The sequence below is a fragment of the Sinohyriopsis cumingii genome, chromosome 2 (assembly GCF_028554795.1).
Source record: "Sinohyriopsis cumingii isolate HCF-2022 chromosome 2, ASM2855479v2, whole genome shotgun sequence".
Lineage (NCBI taxonomy): Eukaryota > Metazoa > Mollusca > Bivalvia > Unionida > Unionidae > Sinohyriopsis > Sinohyriopsis cumingii.
The window spans coordinates 130,213,961-130,240,678 of NC_142962.1; the positions used below are offsets into that span (position 1 = coordinate 130,213,961).

The window sequence follows — 26,718 nt, forward strand, 5'->3', positions numbered from 1 at the left end:
TCCCACCCTTGTATCCAGTGGTCTCCATCCAAGTTGACACCACATGATGTTCCATATGATGGATATGACTATGGCATCAGTCAGGGATCAGTAGTGGATTCTCTTCTGACCCTCCAGTTGCTAATTAGAGGAGAGAATATTGAGCCTGCACTTGTGACAGTGTCTCAGATAAGGGTAGCAATGCGGTATCAGCAGGTAAGTATTACATGATTGAAATTAGTTTAACCACTAAAAAGTACATTAAGTTCTTCACCCCAGAAACTAATTCCCTTTTGTCATTATCCCATCCTCAGAAATATGTTACTCTAACAGCTGTTAGTGACTTCATTGCAACTTATAAAATAGTACAAATATTAAATATTATGATTGTCATAAATGTTGTTACAAGGAGGAAACTAAGTGCCATTTTCAAGATTTATCATGTTTAGCAACTATGTCAGTTTCAGAACTGACATTGGTGTGGATAGATTTGCACTAATGAAAAACATTAGGCAGATATTTTGTTATTTCCATGAGAGAAGTACGTGATTATGGTGGGGTGGAGTGGGGAATGTTTGACACAAAATCACAGGAAATCTGTGGTCACGTGCTCAGTGTGCAAAACTGTTATCGTAATGCTTTTTTAAAAGGCACTTGGGCTTCTCCGTCAGTCTCCTGTTCAAACTGCAAGTTTGTAATAATCAAGCTTCATGTTTTACTTCTGTATGGTTACTATGCTCAGTGTCCTTATTCTCAAGGGGTGGGAGGACACATGTCTGTTAAGATAGGAGATTGGTGATTCTGTTTATGATGGTAGGATTTCCCCAATGAAAATTGAAAGACAGGTTTTAATAATGCATAGAGGATTTTATATGGAAATTAATGGTTAAGGATCAAAATGTAAATTTTATATACTTAGGTGGAAATTAATGGATCAGAATGTAAATTTTATATACTTAGGTGGAAATTAATGGATCAAAATGTAAATTTTATATACTTAGGTGGAAATTAATGAACCAGAATGTAAATTTTATATACTTAGGTGGAATTTAATGGATCAAAATGTAAATTTTATATACTTAGGTGGAAATTAATGGATCAAAATGTAAATTTTATATACTTAGGTGGAAATTAATGGATCAAAATGTAAATTTTATACACTTAGGTGCAAAATTAATGAATCAGAATGTAAATTTTATATACTTAGGTGGAAATTAATGGATCAAAATGTAAATTTTATATACTTAGATGGAAATTAATGGATCAAAATGTAAATTTTATACACTTAGGTGGAAATTAATGAACCAGAATGTAAATTTTATATTCTTAGGTGGAAATTAATGATCAGAATGTAAATTTTATATACTTAGATGGAAATTAATGATGAGAATGTAAATTTTATATACTTAGATGGAAATTAATGGATCAAAATGTAAATTTTATATACTTAGGTGGAAATTAATGATCAGAATGTAAATTTTATATACTTAGGTAGAAATTAATGATCAGAATGTAAATTTTATATTCTTAGGTGGAAATTAATGATCAGAATGTAAATTTTATATGCTAAGATGGAAATTAATGGATCAAATTGTAAATGTTATTTACTTAGGTGGAAATTAATGATCAGAATGTAAATTTTATATACTTAGATGGAATTTAATGGATCAGAATGTAAATTTTATATACTTAGGTGGAAATTAATGATCAGAATGTAAATTTTATATACTTAGGTGGAAATTAATGATCAGAATGTAAATTTTATATTCTTAGGTGGAAATTAATAATCAGAATGTAAATTTTATATACTTAGATGGAAATTAATGGATCAAATTGTAAATGTTATATACTTAGGTGGAAATTAATGATCAGAATGTAAATTTTATATACTTAGGTGGAATTTAATGGATCAGAATGTAAATTTTATATTCTTAGGTGGAACTAAATGATCAGAATGTAAATTTTATATTCTTAGGTGGAAATTAATGGATCAGAATGTAAATTTTATACACTTTGGTGGAATTTAATGGATCAGAATGTAAATTTTATATTCTTAGGTGGAAATTAATGATCAGAATGTAAATTTTATATTCTTGGGTGGAAATTAATGATCAGAATGTAAATTTTATATACTTTGGTTGAAATTAATGATCAGAATGTAAATTTTATATACTTCAGTGGAAATTAATGGATCAGAATGTAAATTTTATATACTTAGGTGGAAATTAATGGATCAGAATGTAAATTTTATATACTTAGGTGGAAATTAATGATCAGAATGTAAATTTTATATACTTCGGTAGAAATTAATGGATCAAAATGTAAAAATTTTATATACTAAGATCGAAATTAATGGATCAGAATGTAAATTTTATATACTTCGGTGGAAATTAATGGATCAGAATGTAAATTTTATATTCTTAGGTGGAAATTAATGATCAGAATGTAAATTTTATATACTTCGGTGGAAATTAATGAATCAAAATGTAAAAATTTTATATACTAAGATCGAAATTAATGGATCAGAATGTAAATTTTATATACTTAGGTGGAAATTAATGATCCAAATGTAAATTTTATATACATACTTAGATGGAAATTAATGGATCAAAATGTAAATTTTATATACTTAGGTGGAAATTAATGATCAGAATGTAAATTTTATATACTTAGGTGGAATTTAATGGATCAGAATGTAAATTTTATATTCTTAGGTGGAAATTAATGATCAGAATGTAAATTTTATATACTTAGGCGGAAGTTAATAATCAGAATGTAAATTTATATACTTAGGTGGAAGTTAATGATCAGAATGAAAATTTTGTATACTTTGGTGGAAATTAATGGATCAAAATGTGAATTTTATATACTTCGGTGGAAATTAATGGATCAAAATGTAAATTTTATATACTTCAGTGGAAATTAATGGATCAGAATGTAAATTTTATATACTTAGGTGGAAATTAATGGATCAGAATGTAAATTTTATATACTTAGGTGGAAATTAATGATCAGAATGTAAATTTTATATACTTCGGTAGAAATTAATGGATCAAAATGTAAAAATTTTATATACTAAGATCGAAATTAATGGATCAGAATGTAAATTTATATACTTCGGTGGAAATTAATGGATCAGAATGTAAATTTTATATTCTTAGGTGGAAATTAATGATCAGAATGTAAATTTTATATACTTCGGTGGAAATTAATGAATCAAAATATAAAAATTTTATATACTAAGATCGAAATTAATGGATCAGAATGTAAATTTTATATACTTAGGTGGAAATTAATGATCAAAATGTAAATTTTATATACATACTTAGATGGAAATTAATGGATCAGAATGTAAATTTTATATTCTTAGGTGGAAATTAATGATCAGAATGTAAATTTTATATACTTAGGCGGAAGTTAATGATCAGAATGTAAATTTATATACTTAGGTGGAAGTTAATGATCAGAATGAAAATTTTGTATACTTTGGAAATTAATGGATCAAAATGTGAATTTTATAAACTTCGGTGGAAATTAATGGATCAAAATGTAAATTTTATATACTTTGGTGGAAATTAGTGGATCAAAATGTAAATTTTATATACTTAGGTGGAAATTAATGGATCAGAATGTAAATTTTATATACTTAGGTGGAAATTAATAATCAGAATGTAAATTTTATATACTTCGGTGGAAATTAATGGATCAAAAGGTAAATGTTATATACTTCAGTGGAAATTAATGGATCAAAATGTAAATTTTATATACTTAGGTGGAAATTAATGGATCAGAATGTAAATTTTATATACTTAGGTGGAAATTAATGATCAAAATGTAAATTTTATCTACATACTTAGATGGAAATTAATGGATCAGAATGTAAATTTTATATACTTAGGTGGAAATTAATGATCAGAATGTAAATTTTATATTCTTAGGTGGAAATTAATGATCAGAATGTAAATTTTATATACTTAGGTGGAAATTAATGGATCAGAATGTAAATTTTATATTCTTAGGTGGAAATTAATGATCAGAATGTAAATTTTATATACTTCGGTGGAAATTAATGGATCAAAATGTAAATTTTATATACTTGGGTGGAAATTAATGGATCAGAATGTAAATTTTATATACTTAGGTGGAAATTAATGGATCAGAATGTAAATTTTATATACTTAGATGGAAATTAATGGATCAGAATGTAAATTTTATATACTTAGGTGGAAATTAATGGATCAGAATGTAAATTTTATACACTTGGGTGGAATTTAATGGATCAGAATGTAAATTTTATATACTTCGGTGGAAATTAATGGATCAGAAGGAAGCAACCTTTTCATTTAGATCTACTTAGTTACCAAATGGTGATATTGGGAGGGGTGTTCATTTCCTAAAGCATTATTACAATCTATTATTTTTATTTTTATTGTAGTAGCAGTAGTAGTAGTTGGTTTTAGTTTTCATTGTGATTATTGTTGATTTTTTTCTCTCATTTTTCTATTGTTCAAAACATATGACAGGGAAAATGTTGTGAGTGAAAACTGCATCTTACTCAGGAGTTGGTCTTATATTTAATTGTTATATTCACAGGAAGAAAAAAAATAGTTTGATCAGTAAATTTTAAGTAAAGTAGGTGCTGCTTTATCCATTTCTCTTTTCTGTCTATCCCAATAAGAAACAAAGCAATGTTTAATGTTTAACTACTGATTTTTTCTGGTTTGAAAACATGTTAATAAAAGTGTTGGATGATTCTTTCATTTTTATTTGAAACATTTCTCTAACAATAATCAGCTGGTTTTAAACTGAAATGTATTATGTGATAATTGGTGATATTTTCTTTATCCATTTATTTGCTGCATTCATATGGATCACTTTATCAGAATTGCAGATAAAAACATACACACTTTAGGCAGTCAGCTGTTACTACAATCATCATAATTACCACAGATGAACTTAAAAACATGTTATGTCTTTGAACTTTTGAATTGGTATAACTTGGATTATTTCATTGATTATTTAAATTCAAAGACTAACAAGTTTTGACATAAAGTCATGTTATAACCCAGGTAAACAAAGAATATGATGTAAATATATGTATTTGTTTTATACTTCATTGTTATAACATTTTTCCTCTAATGGTCAATGATCAGAAGAGCTTACAGTGTGGTCTTCCATCGTCCATCCATTTGCATATGTGTTATCACTACCTCTAAACTACATAGAGGATTGCCATGAAACTGTACACGTACACTCACACTCATCACATGGTCTAGTTGGTCCTAGATGAAAATGCTTGGACACCAGTATGGCCACCACAGCTGCTTTCTTTAAAATTTTGTTATTGCTACACATCCTGAATGGATGGTCATATCAACATAGAATTTACACTAAAAGACAAATGATGTCTAGTTGGGCCTAAATTAAAATGGTGACAATCTGACATCCAATATGGCCACATTGGCAGCAATCATCAAAATCTCCTTTGTGCTACTTTTTCTGAACTGAAGTCATTGTTTTGGTGTTTTCATGATTCTAAATGTCTAATATGGCCACCACAGCAGCCATAATGAAAATCATATTGCTATTCCTCCAGAATGGATAGTGATATCAACATACATTTTTCACTGAATGTCTGGTGTCCTAAATGAACATAGTGCCAAACTGATGTCCAGTGTGGCTCAAATAGGAGCAGTATTAAAACCTCTTGTTATTACTTCTAAACAAAAATCATATTGACATTGGGTTTTCACCAAATACCTTTTCATGATGTCTACTTTATCATTAATGAAAATGGTGCCACTTGTAAATCCAATATAGCTGTCACTGCTGCCATCTTGAAAATCTAATCATTACTGATCCTGAAGGTTTTCACTAAAATACTTTTTATTATACTGGATGTAAATGAAAATCATGTCAGTCTGACCTCCCATCTGAAAAATCTTATCACTATTTCATCTATTTTGCTGGTGACATTGACACTGTGCTTTCACCAGAAGATTGATATTGTCTGGATGGTCCTGATGGTGCACACCTGATGTCCAGTATTAATATGGGGTTTCACCAAAAGACTTCTTATAATGTCTTATTGGTCCTAAATGAAAACGGTTCTATCTGACATCCATTATGGCCACCATGGTAACCATCTTGAAAATAATGTTATTGCTACTCTTAAATGAAAAGTAATTTTTACACTGAGTTTTCATTAGAAGACTTCTTATGTCTAATTGGTCCTAAATGAAAATGATGCAAATTGACCCTTAATATCTTAAATATTGTTATCTCTACACCTTTCAAATAATACCTACATTAATATGGAATTTTCATCAATAGACTTCTTATGATACCTAGTTGGTCCTACCTGAAAATGGTGCTTTTTGTATACATTTCTAATCTGGAGCAAAATGTCATATAAAATGAGGTTTTCACCAGAAGAATTTATGTTGTCCAGTTGGTCCTTAATGAGCCCTGAGTAGCCAATTGGTTTAAAGCACTCGCTGTTACGGATCACTGCCATCTCACCTCTTTGTGGGTTTGAGTCTCAGATTCGGCCAATGTGGATATGTGAGAAAGCTTGCCAGTAGCTTCTTAGGGGTTGGTGGTTCTTTCCGGGGGTTTCCCCGGGTTCTTCCTCCACCATTAATACTGGCCGCCATGTATAGACTATCGTGTGCTGAAAAATGGCATTAAACCCTACAGCAACAAAGGTCCTTAATGAAAACTGTGCCTCTCTCACATCCAGTATGGCTGCCAGTGTTGCCATCTAAATAATCTTGTTATTGCTACTCGTCCTGAATTGAATTCATATCACCATAGGGTTTTCACTAAAAAAGCTTTTTATAATAGTTTTCCTAAATGAAAATGGTGCTTCTTGAACCTCCAATATCATGAAAATATTGTTATTACTACTCCTGAATGAATGGTCATGTCAGCATGGGGTTTTCACTGAAAGACTGATGTTCAGTTGGTTGTAAATGAAGATGGTTCTAATCTGACCTCCACTATGGCTGTTTATAATATTGACATTTTGCTTTCACCAGAAGACTTCTTATGATATCTGACAGGTCCTAAATGTACATCTGGTATTGCTTCCTTTACTGCAGTCTTGGAAATCTTGCTGTTGATACTCCCCTTGAATGAATGGTCATATTAACATGGCTTTTGACCACAAGACTTCTATTGATGTCTATTCTGCCCTAAACGAAAATGGTGACAATCTGACATCCAATATGTCAACCACAGTAGCTGATTTGAAAAATCTTATTCTTGTTAAAGAATGTCATACTTGATGATTTAAACACTGAGCAGTTATAAGGAAGAACTGATCTTGAATTTCTGGAAATTCTTCTTTCCTAGTAGAGCATCAGTTTCATCAAGGGGGTCTTGTTTTACTTTTATGATATCAACATGTCTTTGGAAAACAATTTCTGATGCTACCATGCAATTACCCTAATGCTGTTAAAAATTTCAGGGGAGATCACTTCACAATCATAGCTAGAAATGTAGAGTAAACAAGACAAACAGGTTATGCTTTTTGTTTGTAAGCTTATTACCATTGTACATCCTGTAACTGATGTACTTTTTATCTTCTTCAGATTTACAGATATCAAGTCCTCTTGTCGCTGATGTTGTCAAGTCAGACCAAAGACCAGGTGACGTCGGCAGCTATGGCCAAACTACAAAAGCATGGCTGCACTATTGAAAACATCCTGCAGACCTCAGACAAGCAGTTAGGAGAACTTATCTACCCCGTAGGATTTGGGAAGGTTCATAAGTTTTCCTTGTCTGATATTGATTGCACGATGTTCAGCAAATAATAGATATCCAAAAAGATCAAGCCCATATAGCCAGTCTTGTCTAGCCATCAATTATTCCCTAACAATTTCTGCTGTGACCTTCAATTCTGCTGTAACCTTCAAGCTGCCTGATATTAAAGAAAGTGCTCTACAGTTTCGTATTTTGCATAGAGTTGGAATTTTAAAGAAAAAGAATTTCTCCAGGTTTCTATCTGGTTATGCTGGCTATTTAAAAAAAGACCTTGTATATGTTAGATACTGTTCAAAGAACCTTTAATTCCCTTTATTTTAGTGTATGATTGGTGGGTGTAATATGGGTTATAGAACATACAGCTTGGCCTTACTTTGCTCTGCTTGGTCATTTTCACTTTCTGGACCTCAGAGAGAAATTGTAATAAAAAGAGCCAATAGCTTTTTTACATTTTATATAATTAGTAATTCATTCATTTCACTTTCAGAAGCTGGTATTATCTAGAATGGACAAATTCTTTTTCCCTATTGTAATAACTGCTAAAGATAGTGTACTTGAGACTAATTCGGGCTGATTTTTTAGCACAAGGGTGCAGTCATTTTAGGTAACTGTGTGCTTCGATCATGTACAGTTTCCACAAGTACAATATCCAAAGAAATGTGAGCCACAGTACATCAAAGTAGCATAGAGGTATGCCAACATTCTCTCCACTGTGCATGTTTCAGATGAATACAACTTCACCTTACATACGTAACTCTCACGAGTACATAATAACTTGTGGGCGAAGCCAATGTTAACACTCTTTATTATTTCAGTTTCATAAGCATAGTGAGACATGGCGATCATATTTTAATAGTTGGCAAAAGCAGCTTCTTTATTTAAGTATTGCTAGAGAATTTGTACAAGTGGGTAGGGATACTTCATTGCATGGATGCAAGTGAAAGACTTTTTCTATTTTGCTGCACAATTCACAAAGCTCTATATATATATAGGCCTTTACCACAGTTCCTGAATCCTAAGTGTTCAGACCACTCCAGTGACCTAGTGGTTAGAGCATCTGCCTTTGGAACATTTCGGTCCTAGGGTCTTTGTTAGAATTTAAAATTATGGTGGATGAGGGAATCCTCATCCATTTGGAAAAAGAGGAATTTTTTGAATGTTGGAGGAATTTAGTGAAGAAATAAAGGCATGGCTCGAAAAGTGGTTTTCACCTGTTTATTTTCATTGTGGCTTTTTTTTATAGAAATTATTGTAGTCTCACAATCTTGCTTTTAGAATAGACCTACAAATCCAACATTACTTCTCCTTACCTCCAGATTTTTGTCAGCAACACTTTTTGCCAAAATCGTTTCTTTCCTGCCATTTGGAACAGACAGTTGCTGTCTTCCTTTTCAAATGTAGAATGCTTTTTATATATTTGGAAAACACAGAAAAAATAAATTAATTTGTCTTTTTAATTCAGTTATAACAAATAATTTACAATGGAAAGATTGCAGGAATTAAGTTACTCTCTACTTCAGAAATACTTTCCCCTCAAACAGACAAAAACAGTGAATCCTGCAGTACAAACTTTAGTAATGTTTTACACAGTAATTAAAAGAAAGTGCACAAATAATCTAATACATTTATTGAAGAAAATTAACTTTTATGTGCAAGTAAATATTTTTATAAAAATGCATACATTAGTATTAGCTGCATAAAACTCAGTCTCTGTTAATGCAGATAATTTCCTTCATTATCGTAAAAAAATAAAATCTGGTTTTAAAAGATATTAAAAACAACATTTCTATGCTAGTCTAGAGAAGTTGAAGTCCATCTCTGAATCGCCATTACCATAGACTACTAGATTAATATTTGATGTGTTCAAGTCTTAGTTGTTACAGTCAGCTTACGTTACTACCAATCTTTCATTGTAGTTTTCCCCATAAAAGTGGACCTAGAGTAGACTTTCCTAATGGCCATTTTACTCGAGAGTCATTTTTCTGAATGGGAAACAGTTTTTGGGAGTATTCCAATGGAAAAGTCCCAGTAGGCTCATTGTCCCCAGAGAGTGGAATTTCTATGGCAGGAAAATTCGACAAATTCTTTTTGCATTGGTTCAAGTCAATGGTCAAATTTTTGTTTAAAAGTTCAGAGTTGTCAAGTGAAAATTGTCAGCTGGTTACCAGAAGCACTTCTGTTCTACACTGGCCATATGTATGAGTGTCTAATGGTACCTCTACTCTACATTGGTCATATGGTGCCAATTAAATTTCTCAGAATGTAAAAATGAAGAATTGCACAAAACGTTATTCATAATAAATGAAATAGTGTAAATGGTTGATAAACAGCCCTTGTATGGACATTATACAAGAGACATTCATCAATAAAATTTATGTATATTTATTTTGTTAAATTTTTTTACCAACAGCAGAAATGCTGGTCCAAGATTATATGTAACTTTTAAAGGCCCAGGAAATGCTTGCAGAGATCTCTAGTTCAGTTTAGACTGGGAATTGAGCAGCCTTGAAAAACATTTTAATTTGTGTGAATAGTTTGAAAAGCTATTTGAAATTACTTGGAGTCCTTTTATTAATTAGGGTCCTACACTGAGATATGAAAGATCTATAGCTAACACATCAGACGATCTGTCCATCCGTTCACACCAAAGCTCAGAAACTCTTCCACATACTTTGGGATACCATGTGGTAGGCAAATTGTATATTACACACAGAGGTTGCTTTTAAAGATTTTGTCTTTTCAAGCCCAAGTGTGATAGAATTATTGCCCATTTGCCATCAGTTAGAGATCTCCACTACAGATGATCTTTGTAACATACATAACTCTACAACAGTTTATCACATTCTGATGCAATTTGGTGTGTTGTCTCAGATCTCTGAGTCTTTTCTCACTAACTCCATTTTGGATAGATTTTTAGCCCTTGACAATTAACCTAACCTTTTTGGACAGTTATGGCCCTTGTTTAGTAACTTTACATGTTTATAAATAATGTTACTTGCATTGATGTGCCCATGAAAGAATTGGGTTTTAAAGCATTCCAAATCGTCATTAGAGGAGCCATGGCCCATGAAACATTCCACATCATCATTAGAGGACCATGGCACATGAAGCATTCCACATTGTCATTAGTGGACTCATGGCACATGAAGCATTCCACATTATCATTAGAGGAGCCATGGCCCATGAAGCATTCCACATCGTCATTAGAGGAGCCATGGCCCATGAAGCATTCCACATCGTCATTAGAGGACCCATGGCCCATAAAGCATTCCACATTGTCACTAGAGGATTTATGGCCCATGAATCATTCCACATTGTCATTAGAGGACCCATGGCCCATTAAGCATTCCACATCATGATTAGTGGAGCCTTGGCCCATGAAGCATTCCACATCGTCATTAGAGGACCCCATAGCCCATTAAGCATTCCACATCATCATTAGTGGAGCCATGGCCCAGGAAGCATTCCACATCATCATTAGAGGACCCATGGCCCATTAAGCATTCCACATCATCATTAGTGGAGCCATGGCCCAGGAAGCTTTCCACATTGTCATTAGAGGACCAATGGCCCATGAAGCATTCCACATCGTCAATAGAGGACCCATGGCCCATTAAGCATTCCACATCATAACTAGAGGACCCATGGCCCATAAAGCATTCCACATATCACTAGAGGACCCATGGTCCATGAAGCATTCCACATCATCATTAAAGGAGCCATGGCCCAGGAAGCATTCCACATCATTATTAGTGGAGCCATGGACCATAAAGCATTCCACATCATCACTAGAGGATTTATGGCCCATGAAGCTTTCTACATCGTCATTAGAGGACCCATGGCCCATTAAGAATTCCACATCATCATTAGTGGAGCCATGGCCCAGGAAGCTTTCCACATTGTCATTAGAGGACCAATGGCCCATGAAGCATTCCACATCGTCAATAGAGGACCCATGGCCCATTAAGCATTCCACATCATAACTAGAGGACCCATGGCCCATAAAGCATTCCACATATCACTAGAGGACCCATGGTCCATGAAGCATTCCACATCATCATTAAAGGAGCCATGGCCCAGGAAGCATTCCACATCATTATTAGTGGAGCCATGGACCATAAAGCATTCCACATCATCACTAGAGGATTTATGGCCCATGAAGCTTTCTACATCGTCATTAGAGGACCCATGGCCCATTAAGAATTCCACATCATCATTAGTGGAGCCATGGCCCATAAAGCATTCCACATCGTCATTAGAGGACCCATGGCCCATTAAGCATTCCACATCATCGTTAGTGGAGCCATGGCCCATAAAGAATTCCACATCATCACTAGAGGACCCATGGTCCATGAAGCATTCCACGTCATCATTAGAGGAGCCATGGCCCAGGAAGCATTCCACATCATCATTAGAGGACCCATGGCCCATAAAGAATTCCACATCATCACTAGAGGACCCATGGTCCATGAAGCATTCCACGTCATCATTAGAGGAGCCATGGCCCAGGAAGCATTCCACATCATCATTAGTGGAGCCATGGCCCATGCATGCACATCTTCACCTATCTTTGGTTTCCCATTCAAGTTCCTCTGTTCAAGGCTAAAAGGATTCAATTGTAGTGAGATGGGTATTTCGCAGTGCAGCGATTGGAAAGAGGCTGGTTTTAAATAATTTATAGATGTGGTCATTTATTGAACAATAATCAGTAGAGCAGTTACACGAAACAATTTAGTGCAATGATTTAATTTGAACCAGTCTTGGCCTTGGATTTTTCTTTTTTTCCATAGCATCGAGTCTTGCTGATAAAAGCCTCAGTTGTTCTTCAGCTTTGAATACCCAGGATTTTTTCTTAAATATTGAAATTGGATTAATGGCTTATGCTTTTTGGAAATTTATTAACCCATTCAGGAACTAAATTTAAGTTAAAATTGCAATATTTGGAATTCTGCATGATATTGAATTACTTGCATTTGAGACAGGGGCCAGGTTTATTATTGGCCCCTGGGATGCAATACAAACTATTTACCAGAAACTCTAAGCAGAATTCTTATTTTAATCATACAAAGGAGAGGTTTAATGCCATGGTGTTGAGATATATGGTACCATAATGGCCGAAGTGTCCATAGTATTCACATGTATGGTACCAAATTGCTTTAATATTGACATGTATGGTACTATAAAGGTTGAGGTATATTGCCATAGTATTGACATTTATGGTACCATAAAGGTTGAGGTATATTGCCATAGTATTGACATTTATGGTACCATAAAGGTTGAGGTATATTGCCATAGTATTGACTTTTACGGTACCATAAAGGTTGAGGTATATTGCCATAGTATTGACTTTTACGGTACCATAAAGGTTGAGATATATTGCCATAGTATTGACTTTTATGGTACCATAAAGGTTGAGATATATTGCCATAGTATTGACTTTTATGGTACCATAAAGGTTAAGTATATTGCTATTGTATTGACTTGTATGGTACCATAAAGGTTGAGGTATATTGCCATAGTATTGACTTTTATGGTACCATAAAGGTTGAGATATATTGCCATAGTATTGACTTTTATGGTACCATAAAGGTTGAGATATATTGCCATAGTATTGACTTTTATGGTACCATAAAGGTTGAGATATATTGCCATAGTATTGACTTTTATGGTACCATAAAGGTTGAGATATATTGCCATAGTATTGACTTTTATGGTACCATAAAGGTTAAGGTATATTGCTATTGTATTGACTTGTATGGTACCATAAAGGTTGAGGTATATTGCCATAGTATTGACTTGTATGGTACCATAATGGTTTAGGTTTATTGCCTTAATAGTTTATGTGTATTGGTATAATATTGATGTGTGGTACCATAATGGTGGAGTTGTATTAACATATCATTCCATGATGGTTGAGGTATATTTTCATAGTGTTGACATGTGTGGTACCATTAGTGGTTGATGTATATTGCTATGTATGGTACCATAATGGTTAAAGTGTATTGCCATAATTGTTGAGGTATATTCCTGTAGTATTGACATGTATGATGCCATAATGATTGAGGTGTATTGCCACAATGGTTGAGCTGTATTACTATAGAATGACATATGGTATCATAATGGTTGAGTTGTATTGACATTATTGTACCATAATGGTTGAGTAGAAATAGTCATAATGTTGACATGTATGATACAATATGATTAAGGTGTGTTGCCTTGGTATTGACATGTATAGTACTGTATTGGTTGAGGTGTATTGCCATAATGGTTGAGTAGAAATAGTCATAATGTTGACATGTATGATACAATATGATTAAGGTGTGTTGCCTTGGTATTGACATGTATAGTACTGTATTGGTTGAGGTGTATTGCCATAATGGTTGAGTAGAAATAGTCATAATGTTGACATGTATGATACAATATGATTAAGGTGTGTTGCCTTGGTATTGACATGTATAGTACTGTATTGGTTGAGGTGTATTGCCATAATGGTTGAGTAGAAATAGTCATAATGTTGACATGTATGATACAATATGATTAAGGTGTGTTGCCTTGGTATTGACATGTATAGTACTGTATTGGTTGAGGTGTATTGCCATAATGGTTGAGTAGAAATAGTCATAATGTTGACATGTATGATACAATATGATTAAGGTGTGTTGCCTTGGTATTGACATGTATAGTACTGTATTGGTTGAGGTGTATTGCCATAATGGTTGAGTAGAAATAGTCATAATGTTGACATGTATAATACAATATGATTAAGGTGTGTTGCCTTGGTATTGACATGTATAGTACTGTATTGGTTGAGGTGTATTGCCATAATGGTTGAGGTGTATTAGCATAATTTTGCCAAATAATAAAATAAAATAGAGACAAACAGTCATACATATAATTATATTGTTATAAAGGATATACAATATATCAATTTAAATTATACAATTTTATATAGTGCATTAGCATTAAGTCCATTAGGATACAGAGTAACTTATGAATCCAGTAAGTTTCTTTTATGAGTCTATTCATGTCACCATGCACAATATCTATTGGCATGAAAGAAAAATCAAGTAGAGAGTGATTATTGGTGTTAAAGTGTGTTGAAATATTAGAGGAAAACTGAAGATCTCTGTAATTTTTTTATATGAAAGCGATGATTATTCATTCTCTTAGAAACTTCTTGTAGTGTTTGTCCAACATATTGCATGCTACATTTTTTACAGGCTATTAATCACATCAGTTGATATGCAGTTAGTGTTATCACGTAGAGAAAATACCTCTTTTGTATTGGCTCTACTAAAAGAAGTACTTTCTCCTATGTTTGCACATTGAGAGCACCGGTGTCTGTTACATTTAGATGACGAAAAGTGTATTTTTTTTATTTTCTGTCTGTTTAGTTCTAATTAAAAAATCTTGCAAATTCTTGGGTCTTCTATAAGTGAGAATTGTTTTCATTTTGAAAAGTGATTTGACGCTGGTTTTATTGGATAAATTTAGGAGACTATGATATTTATTAATTATACGACCTATATTAGGTAATGAAGGATTATATTGTATTGTGAAAGGAATTACATCTCTATTTTACATTCTGCTGTGTTTAAAGCCTCTTGTTGAGTAAGATTACGGGCTTTGTTCAGCACAGAATCAATTATATATGTAGGATAATTTCTATTTTGAAAATAAGTTCGTACTTTATTCAAAGAATCATGTAATTGACAATCATCTGAAATAATGCGTCGGTATCTTTTGGCCTGGCTATATGGTATACCGTTTTTACATGACATGGGATGACATGAAGAATATTCTACATATTGGTGGATATTAGTTTCCTTGATATGAATATTTGTAGAGATAGTGTTATCAATATTTTTTATTACATTTACATCTAAAAATGAAACATGCGTACTTGATGCAGTATAAGTAAATTTAATCGTCGGATGAAAATGATTTAGGCGATCAATAAATTTTTTCAGTTCTTCATTTGAATGGTTCCAGATCATAAATATGTCATCTAAAAATCTGAACCAAACAGATGGATTAAACTTTTCGTTTTGAAGAAAGTCTTTTTCTAATTTACCCATGAAAAGGGAAGCATATGAAGGAGCCATAGGACTACCCATTGCTGTACCCATTATTTGTATGTAATTCATATTATTAAATTGAAAATAATTGTTTTCCAAGATAAGTTTTATTATTTTACAAATATCTTCACTAGATAGTGTGATATTATTAGGATTGTTATCAATAAAATATTTACACGCTTCAATACCATCTGCATGTGGAATGTTGGTATATAGAGATGTTACATCTAATGATACAAGGATTGAGTTATCAGATAGCTGTGGAATAGACTTCAACTTTTTAATGAAATCAGTGGTATCTTTAATGTATGAAGGAAGTGATTTCATTAAAGGTTGTAAAACACTATCGATAAATTTGGATAGGTTTTCAGTATATGCATTATAACCTGATATAATGGGCCGTCCTGGATAATTTAAAGGTAAATTATGGTCAGGATTTTTATGAGTTTTGGGTAATATGTAGAATTGAGGTGTACGTATGTTAAGAGGGAAAGTATCAAATTCCTCATATACGGAATTATTATTTTTAGCAATCTCATTAATACATGTTGAAATTTTTTATTTAATTTCTATAGATGGGTTTTTGTTAATATGTTTGTAGTATTTTTCATCATTTAATTGACGTTCAACTTCTTTAACATAATCATCTTGATTCATAATAATAATAGTGTTTGATTTATCAGCCTTTTTAATAACTATACTGTCGTCATTCATTAGATTATATAAAGACTTAATTTCATCCTTAGAAATATTACTATGATATTGCTTTTTATGATTATCAGTTAATATCTCTTTTGTGATCGCGTCAATATAAAAATCTAAATATGAATCACGTCCACTAGGTGGTGTTAAAGATGATTTAATTGTGTTAAAATAACCCATTTTTTAGATTGAAAAGAAGTCAATTTACTTTCTGAATTGTATGCTTTATCATAAAAAAATTCTTTTAATTTTAAGCATCTAGAAAAATTAAAAATTTCTTCAGCTAATTTAATTTTATTGTGACATTTTGGTTTGGGACAAAATTTTAGCCCTTTGCCTAACAGTATATAGTCATTATCAGTTAATATCCTATGTGAGAGGTTTAAGACTGTTTCTTTACCTCTCTTAATTTGTTTTCTTCGCTTTGTTTCTTTTTTCCACTCTCTTCAACTTTTGAATCTGTGGAACCTCCTATTCTTTTGTCTTGTGATGTCGTCTCTATTAGCCCTTGTAAAATCTTTACCAGGTTTGTTAGGGTCTTTCTCATGGTCACTGTTTCTGATTCCCCCTGTTTTACGGCTTCTGCGTATGTCTTCTTTGTTGTGCCCTGGGGAGTCAAGTTTTTTGCTGTTGTTCATCCTGTTGATTCTTGTTTGAATTTACAAAATTACTATTTATGTTGACTCTTTGGTTTACTGAAGTTTTGTGAGGTGCTATATGTGTATTACTCTTCCTTGCTGTAGTTTCTTTGGGTTTTGAATACTTCCTTTCTTGCTGTTCATTACTCTGTTCTTGTGATGATTTCCTGCTTTTATGCTGCTGTTGATTCAGTTGTTGTGATGATTTGCTGCTTTTCTGCTGCTGTTTTTTCGGTTGTTGATGGATTATATGCTGTTCTGTTTTTGTCCCAAACCAAAATGTCACAATAAAATTAAATTAGCTGAAGAAATTTTTAATTTTTCTAGACGCTTAAAATTAAAAGAATTTTTTTATGATAAAGTATACAATTCAGAGAGTAAATCGATTTCTTTTCAATCTAAAAAAATGGGTTATTTTAACACAATTAAATCATCTTTTACACCACCTAGTGGACGTGATTCATATTTAGATTTTTATATTGATGTGATCACAAAAGAGATATTAACTGATAATCATAAAATGCAATATCATAGTAATATTTCTAAGGATGAAATTAAGTCGTTATATAATCTAATGAATGATGACAGTATAGTTATTAAAAAGGCTGATAAGTCAAACACTATTATTATTATGAATCAAGATGATTATGTTAAAGAAGTTGAATGTCAATTAAATGACGAAAAATACTACAAACATATTAACAAAAACCCATCTATAGAAATTAAATAAAAAAATTTCAACATGTATTAATGAGATTGCTAAAAATAATAATTCCATATATGAGGAATTTTATACTTTCCCTCTTAACATACGTACACCTCAGTTCTACATATTACCCAAAACTAATAAAAATCCTGACCATAATTTACCTTTAAATTATCCAGGATGACCCATTATATCAGGTTATAATTCATATACTGAAAACCTATCCAAATTTATTGATAGTGTTTTACAACCTTTAATGAAATCACTTCCTTCATACATTAAAGATACCACTGATTTCATTAAAAAGTTGAAGTCTATTCCACAGCTATCTGATAACTCAATTCTTGTATCATTAGACGTAACATCACTATATACCAACATTCCGCATGCAGATGGTATTGAAGCGTGTAAATATTTTATTGATAACAATTCTAATAATATCACACTATCTAGTGAAGATATTTGTAAAAATAATAAAACTTATCTTGGAAAACAATTATTTTCAATTTAATAATATGAATTTCATACAAATAATGGGTGCAGCAATGGGTAGTCCTATGGCTCCTTCATATGCCAAAAGATACCGACACATTATTTCAGATGATTGTCAATTACAAAATTCTTTGAATAAATTACGAACTTATTTCCAAAATAGAAATTATCCTACATATATAATTGATTCTGCACTGAACAAAGCCCGTAATCTTACTCAACAAGAGGCTTTAAACACAGCAGAATGTAAAATAGAGAGAGATGTAATTCCTTTCACAATACAATATAATCCTTCATTACCTAATATATGTTGTATAATTAATAAATATTATAGTCTCCTAAATTTATCCAATAAAACCAGCATCAAATCACTTTTCAAAATTAAACCAATTCTCGCTTATAGAAGACCCAAGAATTTGCAAGATTTTTTAATTAGAACTAAACAGACAGAAAATAAAAAAATACACTTTTCTTCATCAGACACCGGTGCTCTCAATGTGCAAACATAAGAGAAAGTACTACTTTCAGTAGTGCCAATACAAAAGAGGTATTTTCTCTACGTGATAACACTAACTGCATATCAACTGATGTGATTTATTTAATAACCTGTAAAAAATGAAGCATGCAATATGTTGGACAAACACTACAACAAGTTTCTAAGAGAATGAATAATCATCACTTTCATATAAAAAATTATAGAGATCCTCAGTTTTCCTCTAATATTTCAACACACTTTAACACCAATAATCACTCTCTACTTGATTTTTCTTTCATGCCAATAGATATTGTGCATGGTGACATGAATAGACTCATAAAAGAAACTTATTGGATTTATAAGTTAGATACTCTGTATCCTAATGGACTTAATGCTAATGCACTATATAAAATTGTATAATTTAAATTGATATATTGTATATCCTTTATAACAATATAATTATATATATGACTGTTTGTCTCTATTTTATTTTATTATTTTACTAATTCAGGTTTTATTAGAGACTCGTGTATCTTTTAGATCCTGTCATATATAATTGTTATGATGATGCATATCATTTATGACGTTACGTAACGACGTAATTGTTGTTTTAAAATAAAAGACGTCATCAGTTACTTTCAAAACATTTTGTGCCTGAAGAAGCATAAATTAAATGCGAAACTAGTTGCACAGAATTTTTCGGTGTTTGTGTTGTTTTTTTATTACAATTCATAATATTGCCATGTATCGTACCAAAACGGTGGAGGTGTATTGCCATAATTGTTGAGGTATATTCCCGTAGTATTCACGTGTATGATACTGTAATAGTTGAGATGTACTGTGATTGTATTGTCAAGCATGGTGCCATAATTGTTGAGGTATATTCCCGTAGTATTCACATGTATGATACTGTAATAGTTGAGATGTACTGTGATTGTATTGTCAAGCATGGTGCCATAATTGTTGAGGTATATTCCCGTAGTATTCACGTGTGTGATACTGTAATAGTTGAGATGTACTGTGATTGTATTGTCAAGCATGGTGCCATAATTGTTGAGGTATATTCCCGTAGTATTCACGTGTATGATACTGTAATAGTTGAGATGTACTGTGATTGTATTGTCAAGCATGGTGCCATAATTTAGAGTTGTATTAACATGTATGGCCGAGTTGTAATGCCATGATATGGGCATGTATGGTACCATAAGGTTTGAGGTGTAATGCCATGATATGGGCATGTATGGTACCATAAGGTTTGAGGTGTAATGCCATGATATGGGCATGTATGGTACCATAAGGTTTGAGGTGTATTGCTGTAATATTGACATGTATGGTACCATGATGGTTGAGAAATCATAGGTAATAGATGCAGTAAATATAGTATCTTACTTAAACACCATATAATAGGCTGTGGCAACATGGAAAATTTTGGAGAGGGAAACAGTATTTAATTGGAATTGGTCTTCTTGGCCTAGAAACACATCTGTTATTAACTGGAGTTTTAAACCCTCACATTGTTCAATTTTTTATATTTCAGGAATATATATGACTGTTTGCACAGAGTTGCCACTAATATTCACTGACTAACTGTATCACACTTCTGGCATTTGTGAGACCACAGATAACCACCCTGCTCTATCTTAGTTAAAGAACAGAATCTCTGTACCTTTTGACCATAATGGACTATGCCATTATGAAGTTACAAGCTAACCATTGCAGTTCAAGGGGAAGTTTCCAAACTATTGTTATGGGAATTAAAAGATTACCATGGTCATGGAAAGTCATGGAAAAATTCTGGAAAAGAATTTTGTCACGGAAAGTAATGAAACTTGATTAAGAAACATTTTGGTCTTGGAAAGTAATGGAAAATGGTCAAAATTTAAAAGTCCCCTTTCTTACTCGTCTTTAGTGTTGAAGTAGGTTGATCATATGGCTGTAAGGGGAGAAGGAGGAAGAGGCCATATTGACAAAAAAGCAAATTACATGGTTATCTTTCCAGTTATATTTATCAATATTATGATTATATCCTGCATCCAGATCCAACTTTCCAGTCTTTTTGTTGTAAAGATCGAAGAATTTAGTCAAAGAAATTTGTCATGGAAGAATTGTGATTGAAAAGATCATATCTATGTAGAAATCTGAATATGTGTTGTGATTGTGTCATGGAAAGAACATCAGATTTGTGTAGGAACCCTGGAATGAAATCACTGTGGTACACATGATGTCACTGATCACCCAATCAGAATTCAGCTTTTACTAGTTACCAGCCAATGATATTGGCTTGCAATGCTTAGGTCAGCTGCTAGCCCACCACTAACACTGTGCTTGATTATTTTCAGAGGAAGGTAGAATATATTCGGAGGACCAGTGAGATATTGAAAGACAAGTATAATGGTGACATTCCAAGCACTATAGAGGAACTATGTAGTCTGCCAGGTGTGGGACCCAAAATGGCACACCTTGCCATGAAATGTGCATGGAACCAAGTGACAGGTAAAACTGAAATATCACCTGTGTGTGCGTTTGCATGATGCACACATGTGTGTCTTGTGCACTATGGCTGCAGAATGTTTAAACAGTTTTGATGACCAAAAAATTCATGGGATAACTATGTCTTTGTCTGACATGTCAAATTAGTAAATGGTCATTGACAGTTTAAAGCTCATTTGTCAGACATGTTCTGCAAACACAGAGATTTTGGATCTCTGCTATCAATAAATGCAGGAGATCTTGTTCATATGCCATCATCCATTAAAATTTTCCATTTTGACAAAAAGTGACATGGAACAATTTGAACTTAAATAATACATTAGTGACCAGTTTGCACATCATCATCGTAGAAATGTAAAATAAATTCATTTGCACTAATAGCAGCTGCAGTGGCATAGTGGTTAGCTTGCTAGACTAGTGACCAAAATGGCGTCAGTTCAAATCCGATGATGTGATCAGCCTGGGTCAACTTCCGTGATGTATCCTTGGGCAAGACACTTGAAGTACCTCAGTCCTGAATAAAATAATTGTATTGCTGTCTTTAAGCATCAGACCAAAACTAAACATTTACACAAAGTCCTGAACAAGGTATTTACTTGACTTGTAAGGAAAATGGAAAACACACCAAGTATCCACTAGTTCTGTATCAACTTACAGTAACTGCTGGTTTGTATATGAGATAAAATTCTGCATCATGACAGGGAGTCATGGTCAAAATGCCTTCTAAATGAAGACTTCATCCTAGGAGGACCACTACCATTGGAGCTTTTTAATGCGTTTAAGTAAAATTAAGATGAAATAGTGACAAGTATTAATTGATGCATTCAAGAAAAAGTTCATGAAAATCCCCCGATTTTTTAAAAGTCTCTTAGTCATGATGTCCTTTAGAGTTGTCTCCTGTGGCAAGTTTCCAGTGAAATAAGAAATGCCATACATGTATTACATAGATAGAATTTGGTAGGAATTTTGGGTTTACCAGAATAATTTTCACATAGTCATGTTTCTACCTTGCTTTATAGGTATTGGTGTTGACACACATGTTCACAGAATCTCCAATCGGCTAGGTTGGACACAGAAACCAACTAACCAACCCGAGAAAACCAGAGTGGCTCTGGAGGCATGGTTACCAAGGTAGGTTTTACATAAATAATTCACAGAAGTAATTTAAGGGTTTTTCTTGATGAAAATTTCCAATTGATATCCATCATAAATTATATTAACTTAGGCAAATATGATCCATAATGGATCATTGTTCCTACTAGCACAATTTCAATCTGCATTTTCAAAATCAGTGACGGTAAATAACATGAAAGAACATAACTATATTAATTAACAAGGGATTAGGATCAAGTAGCAGATAATCAGTTTATTGGTTAAAGATGCAAACATAATTTTGCACTTAACCATTATGCTATCGTGTACATATTTTATTATTTTTGTCTCAGTTTAATTTTTGACTAAATATGGGTACTTAAGCTTATTATTATTGTTTTTGTTGCCCACAGTAGGGGAAAGCAAGATATGGTAGTGATTTATTTTGGCAATGTTATAATTCTTGTCAACAGTTTCTTATGTTAAAGTTTTTCATCAATGCTTTCTTCATGGACTGGACATGCTGGCCCTGACATTGTTTTACCTTTGATCATGGACTGGACATGCAGGCCCTGACATTGTTTTACTTTTATTCATGGACTGGACAAGCTGGCCCTGACATGGTTTTACATTTGAACATGGACTGGACATGCAGGCCCTGACATTGTTTTACCTTTGATCATGGACTGGACAAGCTGGCCCTAACATTGTTTTACCTTCGATTATGGACTGGACATGCAGGCCCTGATATTGTTTTATCTTTGATCATGGACTGGACAAGCTGGCCCTGACATTGTTTTACCATTTGATCATGGACTGGACAAGCTGGCTCTGACATTGTTTTACCTTTGATTATGGACTGGACATGCAGGTCCTTATATTGTTTTACCTTTGATCATGGACTGGACAAGCTGGCCCTGACATTGTTTTACCTTTTGATCATGGACTGGACATACTGGCCTTGACATTATTTTACCACTGGTAATTTGCATATATTGATGCTTTCTTGATAATTTCCAAGCTTATTGACCACCAACATTTTCAGAGAGTATTGGAAAGACATAAACCATCTGCTTGTGGGGTTTGGCCAGCAGACCTGTCTCCCTGTGGGCCCAAAGTGTGGGGAGTGCTTGAACAGAGAGATCTGTCCTTATGCCCTGGGGAAGAGGAGGGACAAGAAGTAATATTGACACCATACTTTTCTAACAAACTGAAATTGACCATTTCATTTGTCTTGAAAAATGATGAGATTATAAAATTCTTTTAGAAGTGGGTACAATATTTTGAATGTGAAACCGGTGTGGCTAATTAACACATTAACCCCTGGAGGTTTTTGACATTTTTGCCTGAAAATTGAACAGGAAACACATTTTGAAAGATATTTCTGAATAGATCTGAAAACACCAAATCCCCAGTGATTTTTCATTAACATACTGCCTAGTTGTGTTAGAAACATAGTTTTTCATTGTCTATTTGACTCGCGCATGAGCATAAGGGTAAAATTTGGATATTTTTTAAAATATTTTTTTAAATATTTATTTGCTAAACGGAGCCTTTTTTTGTTCGTATCAAGACCACTCTTTATTCCAAATGCCCATCTTATCCTACTTTTTGCAAAGGCTCATCTGTCTGCTTGCAGTTCATACTGGTTTGCCTTAGATCTGAGACCAAAAAGTCTAAAATCCGAACACAAAATCGGATTCTGACCGCGGGCATATTTTGGGTCGAAAAAAGTTGGGTCCAAAAAATGAGGTTTTTTATCTGTATTTTGTAGCGCAACTAGATATTCCAGATTATTTGGTATCATTGCAGAGCTACATCTGTCTACCTTTATATAATACCATCCACTTTAGTGCATCATGCATGACCATGATGCTACAGTGCAGTAGGCTACTACCTCCTGCCCCGTTAAGTTGTCGTGAGGGGTTAATGTGTTAACAAGTGATTAAATATGCAAGGAATATTCAGATTTGGTGGCACTATCAAAATGCACTGTTTAACCCTTTACCTCATAGAGCATGGTGACAAAGTGCTGTGCGCTATAAATAGAACACATGTTACCTAGCTGACCACATACGCATAGGCCTGCCTGTGAACTGTTAAGCAATGTAGTGTATGTTGCGTTTGACAGCAATTTTAACCATTTTACATTTTTGGTACACATCTATTATATGTGGAAAAATTTAAGAGTAAAGTCAGATTGTTATAGCTTTGTAATTATTTTTCACGGAAGAATTTTTTATGTGCTTTTAAATCTTGAGAGAACTCGTTCACCGTCATGTCAGTGAGGCCGCGTGACCAACTATAGCTGCCATTTCCCATACTCGAAATTTACATGTTTTTCGTCTGCGTCTACATCACTAAGTCATCTGAATTTGATAATTTATAAAAACTAATTGCTGCCTACATCAATATCAGAGCCTTTACCGAAGTTATTGAATCTTTCATAGTTGTGATTCTAATCATGAAAACTTCGTAAGTACTGAATGAAATCCTGCCTGTGAACTGTTAAGCAATGTAGTGTATGTTACGTTTAACAGGAATTTTAACCATTTTACATATTTGGTACACATCGATTATATGTGGAAAAATTTAAGAGTAAAGTCTGATTGTTATAACTGTGTAATTATTTTTCACGGAAGAATTTTTTTATGTGCTTTAAAATCTTGAGAGAACTCGTTCACCATCATGTCAGTGAGGCTGCGTGACTAACCTTAGCTGCCATTACCCATACTCGAATATTACAAGTTTTTCGTCTGCGTCTACATCACTAAGTCATCTGAATTTGATCATTTATAAAAACTAATTGCTGCCTACATAAATATCAGAGCCTTTACCTAAGTTATTGAATCTTTAATAGTTGTGATTCTAATCATGAAAACTTCATAAGTACTGAATGAAATCTGCGACCGCCATTTTGGAGAGTGGAGATTACGACCCAGTTACTTTAAATAGCAGATATCGACCAGTGCATAAACAGTGACCACGTGATCTGACGTAATTGTCATTCACAGAAATGAACGTAGTATCTGATAGGGGGGTTTCCCCGAAGGTAGCACTACGAAAACCAGCTCAAAATGGCTGATGTTTATAGCAGGCGTCAAAAGGCGCTTCATTGCGAATGGAGTAGAGGCGTCAAAAGGCGCTTCCATGCGAATGGAGTAGAGGCGTCCAGTGACGCTTGCATGAGGTAAAGGGTTAACACATTAACCCTTGGAAGTTTTTTACATTTTTGCCTGAAAATTGAGTGGGAAACACATTTTGAAAGCTATTTCTGAATAGATCCGAAAACACCAAATCCCCAGTGATCTTTCAATAACATACTGCCTAGTTGTGTTAGAAACTTCGTTTTTCATTGGCTGTTTGACTCGCACATGAGCATAAGGGTAAAATTTGGATATTTTTTAAAATATTTTTTTAATATATTTATTTGCTAAATGGAGCCTTTTTTTATTCGTATCGAGACCACTCTTTATTCCAAATACCCATCTTATCCCACTTTTTGCAAAGGCTCATCTTCTGTTTGCAGTTCATACCAGTTTGCCTTAGATCTGAGACCGAAAAGTCTAAAATCCGAACAAATTTTGGGTTGAAAAGTCAGTTTTTTTTATCTGTATTTTGTAGTGCAACTAGATATTCCAGATTATTTGTTATCATTGTAGAGCTACATCTGTCTACCTTTATATAATACCACCCACTTTAGTGTATCATGCATGACCATGACACTACAGAGCTCGGCAGTAGGCTACTACCTCCTGCCCCGTTAAATCATTGCTAGGGGTTAATGTGTTGATAGCACTCACATAAAAACAACAAAATTATTTATTGTTTTATATGTATGTACCATGAACACCTGTAACGTGCTTCTTTATAATATTAATTCATATCAAGCTGAGTCATGACATGGCTTCTGAAATTTCACCAGTTTCTTAAAGTTCAAATTTTAGTGCCCCAAAAAAAGTCTTGAAAAAAGTTCTTATCATTGCTATTTTTAAAATAAAGATTATAAGTTTCCCTTTGTAAGTGTTCACTTCAGTTGTATCAGTGTTAATCACTGCACTTTAATCTTTGCATACTTTGAAAGATGTTAACTCTAATTATCAATCTTATTATTACTGAACCATCAGTAAAAAAGGTATTAAATCTTCTTTGTTTCTGTCTTCAATGCATCCTGTGTACATTCATTGCTGAATCCAGGGTAAACATGAACCAACACATGTTTGTTCAGTCCACTGGCATACACAAACACCAGTGGTTGAAAAAAAAAAATTTGTTGTTGCAAATTTATAAATAAAATTA

General features: G+C 33.1%; 1 protein-coding gene across 1 annotated transcript; it reads left to right on the top strand.

The window, feature by feature from the left end:
- Positions 1-26,409, top strand: LOC149805834 (endonuclease III-like protein 1). The gene is made up of 5 exons (XM_089950548.1): positions 1-195; positions 7,575-7,745; positions 21,177-21,330; positions 22,347-22,458; positions 23,465-26,409. Exons 1-5 carry the CDS (start codon positions 181-183, stop codon positions 23,601-23,603), a joined length of 591 nt encoding a protein of 196 aa, XP_089806674.1. The 5' UTR covers positions 1-180; the 3' UTR covers positions 23,604-26,409.
- Positions 26,410-26,718: the final 309 nt, after the last annotated feature.